Source organism: Anguilla anguilla, chromosome 3 (assembly GCF_013347855.1).
Source record: "Anguilla anguilla isolate fAngAng1 chromosome 3, fAngAng1.pri, whole genome shotgun sequence".
Lineage (NCBI taxonomy): Eukaryota > Metazoa > Chordata > Actinopteri > Anguilliformes > Anguillidae > Anguilla > Anguilla anguilla.
The window spans coordinates 66,801,882-66,822,368 of NC_049203.1; the positions used below are offsets into that span (position 1 = coordinate 66,801,882).

Sequence of the window (20,487 nt, forward strand, 5' to 3'; positions counted from 1 at the left end):
GTGAGAGGGTGAGACGGGAGATATCCCTAACATGACAGGGAACAGAGATGGAAAACGAGGAGGTCACGTCCAGTCAGAGGTCACCCGTACCAACATCTGAGTGATGGAAAGCAAAGTTCAAAGGTGACTCTCCTTGCTGTCGAAGCATTAGCCAGAGCATTAGCCGCGGTGTTCACAATGATTAGAGATTCTGATGCATGGCGAGCTTTACATGCCCCAGCATTACATGCCATAAGTAATAATCATGACTGAGCATGACTAATTTGGCATGTTTATCCTATCCGTCCATCCATTATCTAACCCGCTTATTCCTGGTCAGGGTCACGGGGGAGCTGGAGCCTATCCCAGCATGCATTGGGCGAGAGGCAGGAATACACCCTGGACAGGTCACCCATCCATCACAGGGTCCGCATACCATTCACTCACACACTCATACCTATGGGCAATTTAGACTCTTCAATCAGCCAAATCCACACGTCATTGGACTGTGGGAGGAGCCCGGGGTACCCAGAGCAAACCCACGCGGACACGGGGAGCACATGCTAACTCCACCCGCCACCTTCTGGCTGTTCGGTGACAGTGCCACCCACTGCACCTCCTGTGTTTTAACACTGGTCCCGTGTACTCCTAGCAGATCCATAGCCGCCTTCGTACAGCAGACGAGGGGGGGCAGCACATCATATTGAGAACCTTCCGGAAGTTTCTGGAACGCGGACGGCCAAGGCTAACGGAGGAAGAGCAGGGGGACCCCCCCGGGGGTGGCGAAGGCCTGTTTTTTCGGACGCGCTGCGTGCGGGTTGTCCTGTCAGCCCGAGCGGAGTTTAATTGCAGCTCTCCACACCGTCAGCTTCGCCTCGAGCCACAACCGCTTCCATTACGCTTTAAAGCCTGACAACCCCCCCCCCCCCACCCACCCACCCACCCCCACCCCCAGGATACCGATTACCGCTGACCTTGGCCCAAAGCCTCTCAGAAACACCGAGGCATTACACAAGGAGGCATTTTCACACTGAGAGACCTGCAGCGACTCACATAAATGAAACAAACCGGTCTGGATTCGCGGACAGGAAGTCCTGCTCGTTTTCCATCGGTGGACTTGAAGGGACAAGAAAGCAACCGCCAAAACCGAACCGCCGGGGCGCGGAAAACCCGGCACGTTCAGAAGGGGGCCAGCGGGGGTATGTGGCCCGAAGAAGAATGCCCCCCCCCCCCCCCCCAAGCAGCTCTTCCTTCTGCCCGCCCATGAAGCCCCCATGAGCTTTGTGAGGTTGAGGTGGGAGTCGTGTGCTGTCTAATACCTCTCCATTCACACACCTGCGCAATCCACCCCACTCCAACCAACAATGTGTGCGCTTGGCATCGCCTTCCCCGAATCCTGCCAGTAAAACGTAAGATTAAATCCAGCCAGCTGTTCCCTTGTAATTGTGCAGAACTTAAAGACTTTCTGAAAATATAGTTGGTTCTTCTGGGAAATAATCAGAAAAAATGAATAAATAAAAAATTCAAATTGTTGAAAAGTGACGGCTGAAGTTGATGTTATACGCAAAGCGAGTCTAAATGAGATCATCCTTGTTGTTCCAATGACCGTGATTTGCACTTTTCTACGTCGCTTTGGATGAAAGTGTCTGCTATTCCAGTGCTAGTTTGTACTTGGTAGGATTGTTGTTTGCTGAACAGGTTGCTCTACAGGGTTGGAGTCCTGATCTATGTGGTCACTTCTGGCACTACGATCTTTACTTCACTCTAGTGTGTTTCTTTTGCACCTCTGCACCTTGAACTAATGCACTTGTTGTACGTCGCTCTGGATAAGAGCGTCTGCTAAATGCCTGTAATGTAATGTAATGTAATGCTAAATAAATGTAATGTAATGTAATCCCGTGACCTGAACCCTCTCCATCGATGGCGGCGGCACTCACATCCGCTGCTGCTGTTGGTGGGCACCACCAGGAGCTCCGAGCGGGCGTTCTTCACGATGTCCTGCCAGTGGATGGTGTCGGCGTGGCACAGGAACTTGTTCTGGTCCACGTACACGCCGCCGTTCAGGATCTCTGCGGGGGGAGGAGGACACGGGAGAGAACACGCGGGTGAGCGAAGCGTGTCGGACATGCAGCACGTTCACCAAGGAGGGGGGGGGCACAAAGGGAGCAAACCCTAAATACCGCGTCTGCGCCGTTCACTGCCGGCTGTCCCAGAGCTCGTCCTCAAGGGCCGCGGTGCAGGAGGAGAGTCTTTTTTTTCCACCGAAGCATTTAGGCGCTCGGCTCGACTCATCACCGCCCGCTCACTCCGAGGAACTACGCCCACATCTCGGATTCCTTAATTGCAGAGTTGCGGGTTTTGCTCCCAGATGGGGCACAGCAGCTGCAGCCTGCAGCAGCCTGGCGCTTAGATCAAACTTTATTCTGTAAATATCCAACAACCGTGCACAAATGCATTGTGGGTAAAAAAAAACATACACAGTTTAGATAACGAGAGCTGGAGCGTCTGCTAGACCGCGTCTAAATCTGGGATACGGTCCCAGACAGAGTGGGCTAGCAAAGCCAGGCGCTAACATGTCTGACGCACCCCTGCCAGCGTCCCCATATTCCAGTCCCTGTCCCATTTCCGACACAAAGGCTACGCGATGGCAGGTAGGGAGAAATTACTTCACCGAGCGCTGGCTGGACTTAGACCTGCAGCTTACACTCAGAGATGGACCTCATTGGCTTTTAGACGAATGAGGTCAGACAACAACAAAAAAATCACCTCCTTATGGTCTTTATTTATTTATAATAATAATCTGTTATTGTTTTTTTTCCCCCAAGGATTGCATAAACACATGCTATATGTAAACAGAAAATAATACCGGTTGTAATTTAAATTAAATTCTTCAAAAAAAATTTTAATCTTCCCAGTTTCAGAATCCAGGATGCCAATACTAGCCCATGACAATACAGACAAACTGTGTAATTTAATACTTCATCTCAGAGACGATGTTAATGTGAATCATAAATATTAACCCAGATCAGAGGATTTGGGGGAAATCAATCTTGTCTGCCACCGGGGTGACGTTGTTTCCTCCAGGAAGACTCAGACACAATGGCCGGGCGGGACAGTGAGATTCCCCGAAAGCTTTTGCCAGATTTAATCCCGACTGCCGCAAAAAAAAAAGAAAAGATTATCGCAGATTACCCGCAATTACACCGCAGGAAATACTCTCGGTGGTGAGAAGCAGATTACCAGCATACGGCATCGAACGGATGGAAAGAGACCACGAGCCAGAGAACGCTAGTGGTAGTGGTGGAATGGCGTGATTAAATCATGTTCTCTGGATGATTGGAGATCTTGTCAGCGTGTCTTTGTTCTGTCTCGGGGGGGGGTGGGGGGAGATACAGAGACCTGTCTTCATAAACTACTTCCATGTTATGCTACGGACCGCGGGAGGTTTTTTTTCCCAGGTTTAATGTACACGAATGCACACTGCAAGGTTTTTCTGGGTATGCAATGGGCCTTAGGATCTCCCCGTCATCAAGTTAACGCTTGCGCTCGCTCGTAGGGTCATCCCACACTATTATATGCTTTTTTTGCGCTCGCAAATTTCGCTTTGGAGCATTTTAGAGATTTCTCTGTGCAGTAAAGACCTTTCCGGAAACATTCTAATGAAAGAGTAAACTTCTGGGGCAGGAGCGTGTTGAAGGATTACTCGTCCATGAATCCAGAAATGGGACAAACTGAGGGTCGTTGGTGCACTAACTACATGAATCTCTGTGGCACAACTGGACAGCTGGACAACGGGCACACACGGTTTCTTTGGCCAGACACTACAAGAGCGACAGATTACAAGTGCACAGTAGAATGTTCAGTGTTAATTCAACTTTAACACAGTACATATCAGTCCAATACGGACCATATGTACCCTGCTAGCACATATGGTCCCTTACATAGCGGAGCTTCGGAAGCTTGGCGGTACGGCGGGGGGACGAGACGACGCGCGCGAAACCCCGCGCTCGGCGGGCGAAGCGACACGCGGCACGCGACGCAACGCCGCTTTTCCGAGACGGCAATTTAAATTAATTAGTAAACGCGCCCGCCCGCCCGTCAGGAGACCCGTGATTAGCTTCACCGCCGGAGATTATTCACGGTGACTGAACTCGTCTGCGCCGACGGCTCCTCCGCGAAGAACGAGGGCCCGCTTTCCGCTTTCCCCCCCCCCCCTCCCGCCTTCTCGCCGGGCTGAAAGGGGACGCTAACCTGCTCTAAACCGCAAACGACCGCACTCCGACTCTCTCGTGAGGAACTCGTCGTCTCGAAAACTCGGTGAGACAGATCTCCCCGGCTGCCCCTCAGATACTTCACGAGAGGTGATGCGCTGCTCAAATGTTAAGTGCTCGAACGAGACAAGGTGCTTAGGGACATTAATGAGCCGAGGAGTGGCTCCGTGGGTTATTTTTCATAACCAAAAAATATCAATGGGCGGAGCCATCCAGCAATCAGACAAATAAAGCATTTGAATACCGCACCCTCTCATGAATATTCGTGAGTAATATGAAAACAAGTGCACTTTGCTATTAACCTTTTAACAGGGACAGAAAAAAAGGACCATATATCTGGGGGACTGATAACAGTGTAACACCACTGGGAGGGCTAATGTAGGCCTCAAATGGGGGACTGATAACAGTGTAACACCACTGAGAGGACTAGCGCTGGGCTCACATTGGGGGCCGATAACAGTGCAACACCACTGAGAGGGCTAACGCAGGGCTCACATGGGGGGATCGATATCAGTGCGACACCGCAGACAGGGCTAGCACAGGACTCACACGAGGGACCGATAACAGCGTGACACCACTGAGAGCTGAGTCAGACAGCATGCGCAGCGCTGTCCAATGGCAACATTATGTGAGCATGAAGACAAGGCCCCTTTTCCTGAGCCGAGTTATCGCTTAGTGCGAACGCTGAGTCAGAGACGGTTGAGCTGTTCTCCAGCGAGGACACGAAATCACAGCGTTCACGTTCGCCAGGACCCGGGGGGGGGGGGGGGGAGGCGAGGGAGATACTAAGGCCCGGGGAAGGGGCCAACCTGGCAGAACTCAGGGGGACCAGCACCGCTTCCGGCACAACACAACACAACACTCAACACCGCGTAGCCGCCACAACCGCACGCTAACAGCCTCGCTTCAAAAGCTTTTTTTAAAGGTGTGAAGGACTGCTCAGCGCGTCCAGCGATGACAGAAAACCTTTCAGAGGCAATGATTCCACCGCCACCCGCCACCCCCACCCCACCCCCCCACTACCCCCCCATCTTTCATCAAGATGGCAGAATCATTATCATCACAATGCTTTCATCATTTTGCTGTTAGTGTGCTTTTTTTGTAGGTTTAACATTCATTTATGCTGTGTTATGCTAATGCAGACACAAAAGGCAGTGGCATTTTATTTTTCCTGTAATGAAGCACAGTACCACGCTTAACAAAAATACAGTACATTAGTAACGGGGGGGAAAATTATAAAGAGCAAAGTACAATTTATTTATTTATTTTTGTCCAATATGTATATTTATTCCTGAATGTTTTGGAGGTAATTTTTGGGGGAAACATTCTATTTACTGTGTGCAGTCTACAGATTACACCATGGACACACACACACACACACACACACAAACACACACACACACACAAACTGGTTATTGCAAAATAGTAAATCGGTGAAATGAACAGGGCAATTATGAAAGAAGATTTTTTAAAAAGGGTGACCTTCCCTATTTTCGCTTTGCGAGACCAGGGTGAATTCAACAGTAGATAGCCCATAGGGACTTTCTTGTGTGACTTGCTATTTCATACAGTACAACTGAACAATTTTTTTCTGCAATGTTCCTGTAAACTTCAGCAGAGATTACACACTGGACGGGTGAGAACTCATAATCATGCAGCATGTTACATATGGCAGGGGTGATTGTGGCCTGTGAGACTGGTTCATGCACATGGCTCTTATCAAGGCAGTCCGTCTTTCACAGAACATAAGAGGCAATAACTGCAGGGTGATGCTAAGAAGAGCGAAATACTAAAAAATAAAAATAAATAAATAAATAAAACAGCTGTCATGTGGAGTGGTGGTGCTCTGGCGCAATAAACCAATGGCCACTCGGTTCAAAGGTCGTGTATGGACTGACCTTCTCTGATTGGCTGGATGAGCAGGGGATTTTTTTCCAGGCTTAAAGCATAAACACTAATGGAAAAAGGATAACAGGACCACAGAGGTTTCCAGCCAATATCTCTGTTCCATATCAGTGCGGCTCCCTCACCCCACCAACCCTGCCCTTCCAACAGACAGGAAAGCGTCGACTTTTCAGGCTGGAGGACCATATTTTCACAAACGTAACATAAAAAAACTGTGTACAAATAAAACCCGATTTGTGAAAAAAACACACATCTTGATTACCGAGGAATACGCGAAAAGGAATAAATAAAAAAGAAACACCGCTCTCTGGAGCAAAACGAGCCGTGAACAGCAACACAAACAGAGGAGGACTGGAACGATGTTCCATCGCACGTTTTGTTGTGTGAGAGAGAGACACCGAGGGAGCGAGCGAGCGGGCGGGCGAGCGAGGAGAGCGAGCGATCTCTCCTCCCACGCTCCGGCAGGCGTCTGTCTGCTCGCCCCGCCTGCGCCATCGCTCCCCGTCCCGCCCCCGCGCGAAACCCTGGCCCGCCGCTCGGCATGCTGGGACACGGAACCCCGCTGCCGCCGCCGCCGCCGCCGCCACGCTGGCACCCTGACCCACTTCCATCCTGGCAGAGGAGACGAGAGGAGAGGCGGCGCCATGGAAACAAGGGGCGGGTCGTTTTTTTCTAGGACGGCGGGGACAAGGATGCGAATACGACTCAAGGACTGCGCTGAAAGGAACGGTTCCCTTTCTGGAGTTTTATTTGTTTAATTATTTACTTACTTACTCACTTACTTATTTATTGTGTCTGAACTTCTTTCCTTCCCGGTTCTAAAGCAGCGTTCCCAAGCAGTAAGAAAGCAGCCCTAGTTTCCGTGAGCACCTGGAGGAAACCCGCGTGGACACGGGGAGCACATGCAAACTCCACACGGAAATGCCACGGTTGGATTCGAACCAGTGACATTTCTGCTGTGGGGCAACAGTGCCACACACTGCACCACCCAGCCCCCCCCCCAACCCCACAAAGGACAGACTTATCAGCACATGAGGGCCCAGCTTCGGCTGTATAAACAGACCGTCCTGTTGTGTGAACGGGCTGCGACAGACTAACATCACCGGGCTTGGCTCTCGTGGCCTGCCTGAACTACTCTACGCTCCATTAGTTCTAACCGAAAACAGAGTTGAACATAACTGAAGATTACATTACGTTACATTTATTTTATCCAAAGCGACGATTATTCTTATGTGATGCATCCAGAGCTTGTATGCGTGCATATTAACCTAAAATACCCTTCTCCCCAGTCCCCCCCTCCTCTCTCTCTCTCCGCCTCTCTCTGTCTCTGTCTCTGGAACACACACACACACACACACACACACAAGCGCGCGCACACGCACGTACAGACACACAGTAATTTTTCACTCCAATGAGAAGCAACCTGCTGAGTGCAGACATCTTAAATATCACTGAGCTGCACAGTTGGATGCCCCTCTTGTGTGAGGCATTGTGAATATGGCAAAGGCTTTAAACACACACACACACACGTGCACAGGCCTGCTCGTGCACACACACACACACACACACACACACACACACAGTTCAGAGCAGAACTCCTACACTGCCAGTATCTCAAAGCTGCAGGGTATTATTCTGCGAACCCTCATGTGTAATGTTTATGATCTAATTTTTTCAGCACAAGATTCATATTCATGCTTCAGATTTCAGGTGCATTTAAAACACATTTAATGAATGTATTTAAATAATTATTTAAATACAAAGTAAATTCACTGACAAGCTATTATTATTATTATTATTATTATTATTATTATTATTATTATTATGTGACAGGGATTTAAAACAGGCAATTGTTCTCACACTGATTTAAGCACATGCCAGAACAGCTGCATGTATGCTGTGACTAGTGCAGTGAATGCAACAGGTGTGCTGTTTGGCTTCAGTGAAAAGTCATTAGAATATTCTGGAATATTATAGAATGTCCTTTAGTTTTTTTTAAATATGGCAACTCTCCTGAACCTATCCCATGACCCACCGATCACCTACGCATCGCTGACCACGCACGCACGGCCACACGCACACGCAGACGCACACGCGAACACAAACACAAGGCAGACACACACACACACACACACACCCCACAACATGCTCCAGAAATCAAATTGGGGTCTTCCGCGACGGGGCTCAAATTGCCTCTTAGCAACCGTGCCGCGCAGCGCCACAGTTAAAGAACTCCCCGAGCGGACCGCCGGCACGAAATATGAATTAGACGAAATGAGGCAAAACAAAATCGAGGATTTGAGACACTTAACAAAGCGGGGTTTTTAATACACTTCAGGAAATGAGAACGGGGGATTGGCCGGTCTCTGAGTGAGAGGAGAGAGCGGTGAGGAGAATGCTAACGCTTGTGGCGCGGCGCAGTAGCGTAGCGGTTGCGGCCTGGCGGTGATGCGCGGCGGGGGGGGGGGGAGCCGGGCGATGGCGGGACTGCGAGGGAGGAGCGGAGAAACGTGGCGCGGCGGCGGTTAGCGCCCACTGCCTCGAGCCTCGACCGGCCAGAAAGGTCAAAGGTCAAACAGTGAGCAGACAGTGTACCGTGAGAACAATGCATCAATCTGTTACTTCTTAAGTTCAAATGCCACCTCGCCATATCTCTCTAGCTCTCTCTCTCTCTCCTCTAATTTCAATTAATTCAAACAATGCTAACGCTGGATATGAACTGTCCATATTACATTACATTACATTACATTACAGGCATTTAGCAGACGCTCTTATCCAGAGCGACATACACAACATTTACATAGCATTTTACATTGTATCCATTTATACAGCTGGATATATACTGAAGCATGATGCATTGTTAAATACCTTGCTCAAGGGTACAATGGCAGTGGACTACCTAGGAATCGAACCTATGACCTTTTGGTTACAAGCCAAGTTCCTTACCCACTGTGCTCCACTGCCGCCCGTGTTGCAGTTGCTTATGAACCCAGTGAGCTCAGAACAGATGCAATTAACCGGCATGTCAGAGGTCCGGCACCAATGCACTGCACTCCTCACAACTAAATCCACTGGCCTGTTAATAACCACCGGGATTCTGGGCCTGGGCTCGAACGGCTGCACCTCCTGGTGCACAGTGTCCCCATCCCTGCATCGGGACACTGCATTTCAGTTGGCTGTCTGCCACTAAAGAAATGCTTTAAAATAAAGAAAGAAATAAATAAAGAGAAATAAAGGTTTTAGTGAACGTTGATGCACTGGGGGATCGGTTGTCTGACTGAAACAACTGGTCCCCCAAGGCGCAAAAATGTCTAAAATATTTTGTTTTTGCTGAGAGCTATGCTAAAACGATTCTTTTCCCCAAAAGCAAGTTGGTTTTTCTTCGGAGGTCCGTCTGGTGCAGCCCTGCTTACTTTCAGCCGTATGACAGGAACGGTCCACGCGGTGGGGCGGCTGTAAATCCTCAGCATATGCGAAGAAGACCAGATTCTCATTTTAAGGGGTGAAGTCATAACCAGAGCTCTGAACAGACTGTGCTCACGGCCAAAAAGAACCTTCTGGAAAGTTTCAAATTCCTTTCACACAATGCGCTCAGTGTGAAAAAAATTTAAAAAACAATAATAACAATTGTCAATTGCCATTACTCACACACAATAACACAGGCTCGACTGAGGTGGACTCTATGTACACAGTGATCTTTACAGACAGAGGGGCAATCCCTGGGAAAAGCAGTTAATTCACCTCACGTTTCTTCCGTTCGTATCGCACGCAAGGTCAGGAGGGAAAACAGCGGCCTCACATAAATCTATTAGAAGAGGGCGGTTTTTAATGTCCTTTACACTACGGGAATAAAATACAGCCATTCGGATGTAATTGCGATTTTATGTATTTGACTAGTGACCCGGAAAGAACAACTGCATTAATTCGACCGACATAAAATCCTTTATGAGTGTGGTGTGGCGGGAGGGGGGGCAGAAAGTTTCTGGGCTGGCGGGCAGGACGTCATGAGCAGAGGGATCCAGACGGGAGGGGGGGGCTTGGGGGGGGGGGCGGCCGAGGAGGAGGAGGGGAGATGTGCTGACGCACACTGACGGACGCACGGCAGAGAGATGATCGCTGGCTTTTTCACAGCGCACAGGTCACAGATCCAGCACACGTTACACACACGCTTGCGTTTTGACACGTCTACTGATGTGTGCTTTAGTCTAGGACCATTAAGTAAAAGTAGCACTACTACTGTTACTACTGCTGGCACTTCAAGTAAGATTAAACAATAAATAAACAGGAAAAAAAAACCTAATAAAGTAACAGTACAGAAAAAAAGGCCACAGACATTTGTTCCAAAAAGTATAGTTGTGGGGCCATAATTTAAATTTCTAAATCGTAAGAAGGGTAAAATTATACTCGACAATAGTCTTACCAACAATCAAAACACCTACAGTTGAATGTGTCCTATAAATAACTGTACATCTAAGTAGCTGTGTATGAATATAATAAATAATGGAAGTGATGAATTGAGAATAAATTACAACTGAGAAAATGTGACTAATCAGACCTGTTCAGCAAGACGCACAACAGAAGAGGGGGGGTGTTGAAGAAGACAAAACAGCCCCCGCTGTCTAAGCGCCTTGCTGGTTGCTTTGGTTACACTGCTTTGTATTTTTTTTTTAAACGAGAGAGCAGATGAGTACAAACAGCGAGTAGCCTGCGTCGTGCCCTTCGCTCCCACCCCCTCACCCTGCCCCCCCCCACCCCCCACGCCCCCGCCCCCGCACGACGTCTCCTTCATAACCGTAATTGTGTTTAAAACGGCCTGATTAAATCCCGCCATCTCCCGTGCAATTGTTTGCGTGGAAATCTTTATGAAAAATGGCCCGGATTAAAGGATTACGGAATTCTCCGGAACACAGAATATCTGCGGAATGAAAATGAGGCCATAACGGAATGGGGGGGGGGGGGGGGGGGGAGGAGGAGGGATATATCTTTCTTCATTTCCAACCAAAGCCATATTAATTTGTATCTTACGGCTGTAATAGCAGCGATGATGGTGGAAGGTGTTATGGCGGGAAAGAGGGAGACGTCACTGCTATAAGCAGCTCTGCAGCAGGAAGGCCTGATTCTCTCTGCAGTGTCTAACCAGCCAGGCAGTCAGTCAGTCAATCAGTCAGTGAGTCAGCGAGCCAGCCAGCCAGCCAGCCAGCCAGCCAATCAGTCAGTCAGTCAGTCAGTCAGTCAGCCAGATAGCCAGATAGCCAACCAGGCAGTCAGTCATTCGGTCAGTCAGTCAGTCAGCCAGTTAGTCTGTCAGTCAGTCAGTCAGCCAGTCAGTCAGTCAGCCAGCCAGTCAGTCAGTCAGTCAGCTAGCCAGTCAGTCAGTCAGTCAGTCAGCCTGTCAGCCAGTCAGTCAGTCAGCCAGCCAGTCGGTCAGTCAGTCAGTCAGCTAGTCAGTCACTCAGTCAGCCAGCCAGTCAATCAGTCAGTCAGTCAGCCAGCCAGTCAGTCAGCTAGCCAGTCAGTCAGTCAGTCAGTCAGCTAGCCAGTCAGTCAGTCAGTCAGCCTGTCAGCCAGTCAGTCAGTCAGTCAGTAAGTCAGTCAGCCAGTCAGTCAGTCAGTCAGCCAGTCAGTCAGTCAGTCAGTCAGTCAGTCAGTCAGTCAGTCAGTCAGCTAGCCAGCCAGTCAGTCAGTCATTCAGTCAGTCAGTCATTCAGTACACTATTGTGGGCCATCAAACACTAATATTCATGTTGCTGGTATTCGTGAGGGAGAAGTACACCATGAAAGAGTAGCAAACTGATGGAAACAGAAATTGCCTTCTACTGTCTGCACTCGTGTATTATTGCCCTTTTTTATTGTATTTGTAAAAAATACCGTAGTTTGCAGAACATCAGAGAATTGGCATCGAGCCTTTTAGGGAACGGAGTACTCAATGACCAGAATAGTTTGAGCACTTCTGTGAGCCCAAAAGGCAAAAGCAGCTCAGCAGGGCCTACGTCTGAAATGGGGCACAGCGCTCGTAGGGCACGTCTGTACGCACAGCGAGGCTTTTCTCTCCCTCCTGATGCTTTTTAGCGGCGAGCTGACGCACACCGCAGTCCGTCCGGAGCCGGAGCCGGAAAAAAATAAACGACCGGAGCAAATGAAAAGGGAGCCTGAAAAGAACGGGCCTTCTGAGCTTCGGAGACTCGCGTTACCGATTGGCCCTCGCCGTCCGACCGGCTCCTGGCAGCGCTTTAACAAACCTGCCCCAGCCGGCCCAGAGGACAAAGCGCGGAGGTGAACACAGGGCTCGTATAAACACCGATCACCCCGCCCTTACGGCCGTGGCAGTGCCTGCAGAACCGAGCGGCGGGGAGGGCGGATCTCAGTCTCCTCAGCTCTGCTACCTAGCGACCGCAGCCCGCCCAACTGCCAACCGTCAACTGCCAACTGCCAACCACCAACCGCCAACTGCCAACCACCAACTGCCAACCGCCAACTCCTGAGCGTGGCGGCTCTTCCGTCGCGGCATGGCGGTACATCGCAGCCTCACAAGAAGAAGGTTCCGGGTCTCGGCCGGCCCGATCCTCTCCGCGAGGAGCGTACACGTCCTCGCCGCGTTCGCGTGGGTTTCCTCCGGGTACTCCGGTTTCCTCCCACAGCCCCAAAAACACAGCCCTGGGACTACAATATGGAAAATTAGCCTCCCTGGCTAACTGTGGCACATTCACAGAAGTGTTATTGATGTGCATTGTCCCCGTCAAATAAGCTAATGAAACTTTTAAATTAATTATAATCTAAACGCGACCCCAGCGATGGCGGTGCCAGGGTCGGGGTCACTTCCATTTCCATTCAGTCACTTCAGGAAATTAATTGCAATCCAGTTCATTAAGCGGGGGGAAAAAAAAAATCTTCATAGGAACTTTCACTTTGCGCGCTGAATTTCAATTACTTTCCCGAAATGGAAACTGCCTCAATCCTGATCAGCGTATATCATAAACAAAAGAAAGAAAAAAATTTTTTTTTGCAAAAAAAATAAAATAAATAATTATAATAAAATTATTTTGGAATATTTGGGAAAAATAGATCATAATCACAGCTGCAGCGTGACCAAAGATATAATTGGAAGCGAGCAGAAGGAGGGAGAGTGTGATATCAGCTCCGCCGGTCCAAGTGGAGTGTTGTGTTAGGAGAGCTGGGCTCGGGGATTCGAGTGTCTGTTCGACGTCCACCTGCGTGTGACTCCGGTCCTCCGCAGAGCCACCGGAGAGCAGCTCCCGTTTTCCTCGCGTCCCGTTACCCGCGCTCGCGTTCGGCGCCGCTCCTGCAGTCTGAGAGCCGCACCGCAAAAAAAAAAAAAAAAAAACGCGTCCCCGTTTCCTGTTAAAAGCCGGGGCGGGAGTTAGCTTGCGGCTGACTGTTCTGACGACGCGAGGCCGACGCGCTGAGGCGTCTGAACGATGTCCGCTCCGGCGTCACCCCCCCCGCCGCCAGAGCCCGCCGGGTATTGGGTTATGAGCCGTTACATGCTGACGTCGGACGCTAAGCGGCGGGGAAGCTAATGAAGCAGCGCGGCGCGTCGTTAAAAAAAAAAAAAAAAGCCGACGCTCGGAGTTTTGGCGGTTTCGCGCACAGCTGCTGAGAGGCCGTGATGTCACAGAGGCGTTCAGGGAAAAACAATGTGCGAGCCGCGCGCTTATCCCCAGCCCTTCTCCTCACAAAGTACACACCGTATGACCAAAAAGTATCCGGACACCCCCTCGGTCTTTTTTTTTTCCTGGTTTGGGCTAGGTCCCGTAGATCCCGGGAAGGCAAATATTAATGCACATTCTATACGATTCTGTGCTTCCCCAACAGTTTGGGGAAGGCCCTTTCCTGTTTCAGCATGACAATGCCCCCCGGGCACACTGCAAGGTCCATATAGAAACGGTTGAGTGTGGTAAACTGCTATGGCTATTACCTCCAGTCCCGGCATTTTATTGCTTGCTATTCATTCCACATGCAAATGCATGTAAATACATGCATATCCAGATGTTGACTAAGCTAATGCATGTATGTTCCAAAAATGAGGGTCCCGTTGCCAGAATTCAAAAGGAATGCCACTTGCGTGGAGGAATCTTCCTGAAATGCAGTGCGAGTGGATTGAGGCATCTCTGATAATTAATCAATTAACACCTATAGCATAGAGTTATACAAACTAATACAAATGCAGCACGCGGGTGGGCATGTCCAAACATATGTGCAATCACACTTGTATACTCATGAGTATGGGCGGACAACCATTAGCTCATAAACACACGCACATGCACGCGTGCACGTGCGCACACACACCCACGCGCACACACACACACACACCCACGCGCACACACACACCCACTCACACACACACCCACACACACATTTCATTACCCTATCGAAAACATCCGCAGCATTTAAATGAGGACAGGGTCAATACCGCTGCTGGTAGATTTCCATTTCGCCCATGTTATGAATACTCACACGGCAGGGTACAATATCGCCGTTAACGTAGCCTAATTGACAGCTGGGATATATTACGAGACGCACGGCATTTTTTTTTTCTTTTTTTCTTTTTTCGCGGGGCAATTTTTGCGATGATTGTTCCGGGGACCTCCTTCCTGTCTTTCGAGCACCCCTCGGGGGGCCCGAGCTGGAGCCCGCCACACCGAACCCACTCCACCAAACGCCCGTTCATCCACGGCTTCAGCCCCGGTCTCGGAGAAACCTAATTATCCCGTCACGTCCGCCCCCCCCCGTCCCCCGTCCCCCCCTCTCCTCCCCACTCCCCTCCCCACTCTCCGCACTGACAGCTCAGAAATGAGATGCTTGGGATGGGGAGGGAACTGAAATAATTGGCTTGGCCCCTCTTCAGTGATACATTAACACCTCCAGTGTAAAAAAAAAAAGGAAGTGGGATGGAATGGGCCCGGATTGGGGAGCGAGGAGGCGGGGCGGGGGTGGGGGGTTGGGGGGGGGGTCCCGAGGAGAAGGTGGAAGACACGGGACGTCAGAAGATGAGAGAGAGGTGCGTGGAGATGAACGTGTGACTCCAGAGGTGCTCAGCAGTCCCAATCAACGGTGTTTGGCGGTCCTACTGGGCGGTGATCACTGGTCATAATGGACAGTCACCACTGATCGTAACTAACAGTATTTGCCAGCGTTAACAAATGGTGATTGGTGTTCTTAACGGATGGTATTTGGTGGGCCTGACGGGTGGTGTTTGGTGGTCCTAATGGACTGTTTAGTGGTCCTTAATGGACGGTGTTTGGTGGTCCTAATGGACTGTTTCGTGGTCCTTAATGGGCGGTGTTTGTCGGTCCGAATGGACAGTGTTTGGTGGTCCTAATGGACTGTTTGGTGGTCCTTAATGGGCGGTGTTTGTCGGTCTTAATGAACAGTGTTTTCTGGTCCTAATGGACGGTGTTTGGCCATCCTAATTGGCGGTGTCCAGCTTGTCAATGTCAAGGGCAGGGGCGGGGAGGATTCAGCAAGGCCCACCAGCACAAACCTGTACCTGTGTTAAGTTTACCTGCGCTGGACCGCGGTTCACATAAGCAGGATGATATATTTCCCAATGTCAGGCCTGTAATGAGCACCCTACAGCAAAACAAACCCGGGGAATAGACCGCTCATGCAAGGCATGCGTGGCTTCCCACAAGGCCTCCTCTAACACCAGGGAATACGGCCGCGGAACATGGCCGCGGAACACGACTGCGGAACGCAGCCGCGGAACACGACTGCGGAACACGGCGCATTGTGGACGCTTCGAGGTCACAGCGCTAACGCTGCTGCGGCTTCGTTTAGCACACCTCAGAGCTACACGCGCGTCTTCAGGAAGGCCTGCTTTAAAATGCGGCCTGACTGAAAGGCAGATGGGAAATGAAGGGGGGAAAAAAAAGAGTGGAAAAAAATTTGTTTTGATTATAAATTGACATTCAAATTCCTAACATGCGCACATTAACTTTTAATGAGATATCAGTTTTTGTTTTTAGTTTTTTTTTTTGTTTTGTTTTTAATTTCTTCTTCAGGGCTCTCCCGGCTACTGAAAGTGCTTACCGCAGCCCATTAATTGGGGGTTTTGGAGCAGAGGGGTCAGGCGGTCCACCGCCTACCTGGGGAAGCACCGCACGGCACAGAGTTATTCACGCGTGCCCGAGAGAGAGGACCCCGCGCGGCGTGGTTACCGCGGTTACCCCAGTTACGGCGACTCCGGGGGCTATCCATGCCAGTTTGGGTAAATAATTCAGCAGCCTCTTTTTTTATTTTATTTTAATTTTTTAAAATTTTGTGCACGAACGCCGCGCTCCAGTTTTGCCTTGCCCCCCCCCCCATATCGCACGTCGTCGATACGGAGCACGTCTCGTTTTAGCCCCTCCCCCTATGAGGGCCCCTGCAGGACTGCGATCGGGGAAAGGGCTATAGGAAGGGCTCGCTGTGATTGAGATCGTCCATTCAGGCTCAGGAGGCGGGCAAGGGGGGGGGCGGAGCATAACGCCGCTTCCTGTTTCCTGTTTGCAGGCGAAGGGGCATGGGGGGGCTCAGTTTGCGGCTCCTTCCCGTCGGGTACCCCGCGTAATTCACGGCACTAGCGACTCCCCCTGGGGGGGGTGGGGGGGAGGAGGAGGGGGGGCTGGGGGGGGCTTCCCGCGGCTTCATTACGGCACCTTTGCTCCCACTTCCAGAGGCATTTAGCCGCTAATGGAGACAAATCTCAACACCCAGGGGCCCATCTATCAAGGGCTCCCAGCCAGAGCATCGCCGGCAGGGCAACCGCGCAAGATGAATACCAAACGCGCGGGTGGAGCTGCGCGAGGCTGCGCGCGTACCGCCGGGCTACATGGAGACCAGCCCCCCCCCCCCCCCCCCGTACAGCTGACCAGCATCTTCTGGCCTACACCGCCTGGCTAGATCTCTGGGTGAGGCAGGCTCCAGACAGCGTGGTGGCCTACTTTTCATTCCGCCATCGAGGTCCATGCGTGTGAATGATCTGAGTGGCCCACTGCTCATGCTGCGTGTGAGAGACGTTCACTGGCCTATGATTGCTCTCCTGCTGTTCTGAGCATTATCTAAGCCTATCTGCATCTCATTAGCTGGACCAAACCCACTCAGCACCCACAGGGCCTACGGTTCGAGTGGATATAACAGACCAAAAGGGGGTCATTTTGAGAGCTTGAGATCTTTTTTTTTTTTTTTTTTACCATCGTGGAGTACACAGGCAAACTGAAATCCCAACGAATAATGTGGGGGAATTGGGCGGGAATCTCAAACAGACAGATCAGTGATTTAAATGAGAAACTCAACCATTCATTGGCTCTGTAAGATAATGTAATGATGATAGCCATTTCTGGATACAGACCAAACAAGGAAAAGACAATTACCAGCTGTGAAATATTGCAGAAGCAAGCGATTTTCCAAATGTTCATCCCATTTGGCAGTTTAAATTTGAAAACGTGCTGGTGATGGTGATGGTGATGGTGACTGGGGGGGCGGTTAGCCCTGTTAGTGCATGCACAGGGAAAACCAATCAGGAGGCAAGGCACTGTGTGCTAAATTCCACATAGCGCACTGGAAAATTATGTGGTTATGTAACGAATCGGAAATGCCTATGTCTATGAGCGTCGTGCGCTGGAAGACGCTGATTGGCTGTTCTAGCACAAGCAGAGTTTGTGCTAACACTTGCTTTGAGGCTGCCATGTTTTACTTTCTTCGTTTTTTTTTTCTCCCCTTAATGCTGTTTTTGTGCACTCTCCCTCAGCTCCAGTGAATCTCTTCTGTAAGGCACGGCTTTTTTTTTTTTTTGAAAAAGCAAAGGCTCGTTTGAAGCTGGGAGATATGTTTTAATCATCGGGTGTCTTAATGATGACACCCGATAAATTATTAATGGACTCTTTTCGCACCACTCCTCTCAAAAGCCTAGGCCGCAGACTGGCTATTAGCATTAGCCGCAGACTCTCCATTTGATCTTTGTGTAATTACAGCACTTTCTGCAAATTATATCACAAGTTTTATGTTAAATAAAGATAGGCCTTGGAATTTGGATTTTTTTTTTTTTGCTTTTCCTTTTTTTCGCACTATTCAACTTCATCCCTCTTGGGCCTCGTTTCTTTTCTTTTTTATCATTTAAAAAAAAAGTTTCGTCTCCCACGGAAAAGGAAAGGACCGTATGTTTCCTGTGTTAACGGCACGATCATTATTTCTCCGCGAGAAAACCCAAGGCGGCAGCTCCCGAGGCGGCCGGTCTTCGTGTGATCCCGCCGCTTCGAGATTTTTGCCTCTTTCTGGCTAAAAAAAAAAGAGCGTCGACGTTTGACTGAGATCAGTAAAATCGATACGGGCGAGTCAGAAGGTGCGGCAGACGTGGATTCGCTCGAGGACACGGGCTCGCGTTCTGCTCCTTTCACACCGGAAAAAAAAACCCCCCACGTTTTTTTTCTGTTAGGGGACGATTCAGAGTTAAAAAACGAACAGCGTATAAACAAAAAGAAACAGAGTGAGGTCTTCCTACCTACAGGTGCAACCTAAACTGTTTTCCTTGAAGATGTTTGATGCTATTATGGGTGAACGAGGCCTCAGGGAAAAAAAACTGCTTTTCGACGCAGAGCCGTCTTTTAATTCCTTTGTTTTTGCCGATGACTGAAGTCTTGCGGTAGAGCCATCCATTACAGGCTCTGTGACAACATCATAGATATACAAGAACTGGAGACAGCTTCCGCTTGCTGGTTCCATGGATTCCTATGGGAGCTGCTCAATGGCGCATCTTATATCTACTCCTGTGCAGCTCAGAAAAAAAAAAATCAGTCCCTGAAGGGTAATTAGTTCACTGTGAAGAAATTTTAGAATTGAGAAGTACTGTCTAAAATAGTATAATTTCATAATTTTGAATGGGGAAATCGCCTTTTTGGCACTGGAGGCTTAATAAACTGCAATACCTCCGGTGACCACTGGGGTTTGCGAGGTTCAGGGGGAACGTGCATCTCTGGTCCCCTGGTGACAATTCTCCCTCCTCCTACTAAGACTCTGCTCTGTGCACAGCATTATTTTTCTTGGGGCTGCAATACGATTTTTCAGCAAAACTGGCACACAGATGTGTCATGCTTGCTTTATCAATATTTGCTATTGTGGTAACCTACAGACAAAAAAAAAATTATAATAATAATAAAAAAAACCTTGATTAACTACAAGCATTGGAAACCCGAAAATTAACAAATTAATCAGCACGTATGCATGTATTTATATATTTTTCATTGTTGAGGGAGCAGGAAGGTCAGCTCTCTCAGAAGTGCTGAAATTATAGCTCTTTATGCTGTTTGTTATTAATATTTCATTAAATTTCCCTTTTTTTATTATTATCATTTTTTTTTTTTTGCTTATGCAATTCCCACAGGGGATCATTAATGTAATGGAGCCAGTCAGCAGAACTGGGTGAGAGAAAAAAATAGCGCGAGAAAAACAACACAAAAAAACCGACTAAACCATATTAAAAAAAAAAATATATATATACTGTACATGCAGCACTTGTTGTTCCTCTGAATCGTCTCGTCACACCACTATTCTAATTAAATGCAATTCAACAGAAAATAGGATTTTTTTGCTGGCAGTTGAGGGAGCGAGAGAGAGAGAGAGAGAGAGAGAGAGAGAGAGAGCATTCAGCTTTAATTCTCAATGACAAGTCATTTCTCATCGGGGGTCTGTTTTGCCTCTTGAATTTGGACCCGCGTTATATCACCACACGCTAATCCTCCAGGACACAATGGAGCTGGCAGCCGTAGCGACCGCAATATAGAATTAGCATTCAAGGGCTTCAATTTAGCCACAGCCAATGTGACAATTAAGCCGGTCTTTTTAGCCTTAATTTCAACCGTGCCCGTGTTATTTTCTCGAACGAGAATAATTCGACGGTGCCAAAAGCTACATTAACGAAACGGGCGGACGCGGGGATACGACCGCTAACGTTATAATTGTCGTCCGCGGGGAGGATCACTTTTTTTTTTTTTGGCGGACGCAGGCGCGGCTCCGCTCAAACGAAAAAAAAAAAAAACGGTGAAATATTAAGCGCGACGTCGCCGTAATTGGACGGGAGGCGACCAATCAGGCGCAGGATTGCGCCCGACCCCGGGGTCTGGAGGCTGCCGATAAGAGGCGCGAATTAGGAGCTCGGGAGCGACGGTCGGGGACGCGCCCAAACTCGTTACGCCCCCCCCCCCCCCCCCCCCGCCCCTGCCCCCCCCCTCCCGCACCTGCTCGGGAACGCGAGGGCCAGATTAGCGAGGCTCGGCGGGACTCGTGACTGAGCATCAGGGAGGGGGCCGCGGACGACGGCGGAGACGCCGGTCTGACT

At 49.6% G+C, this 20,487-nt stretch overlaps 1 protein-coding gene across 4 annotated transcripts in view; it reads right to left on the reverse strand.

The window, feature by feature from the left end:
• Positions 1-20,487, reverse strand: part of LOC118223252 (receptor tyrosine-protein kinase erbB-4-like) — a 366,133-nt gene that overhangs the window by 102,173 nt on the left and 243,473 nt on the right. For all 4 annotated transcript variants that reach the window (XM_035409520.1, XM_035409521.1, XM_035409517.1 and 1 more), the window contains exon 4: positions 1,917-2,048. In XM_035409520.1, the coding sequence (XP_035265411.1) occupies positions 1,917-2,048 (132 nt within the window). The remainder of the gene's footprint in view (positions 1-1,916; positions 2,049-20,487) is intronic.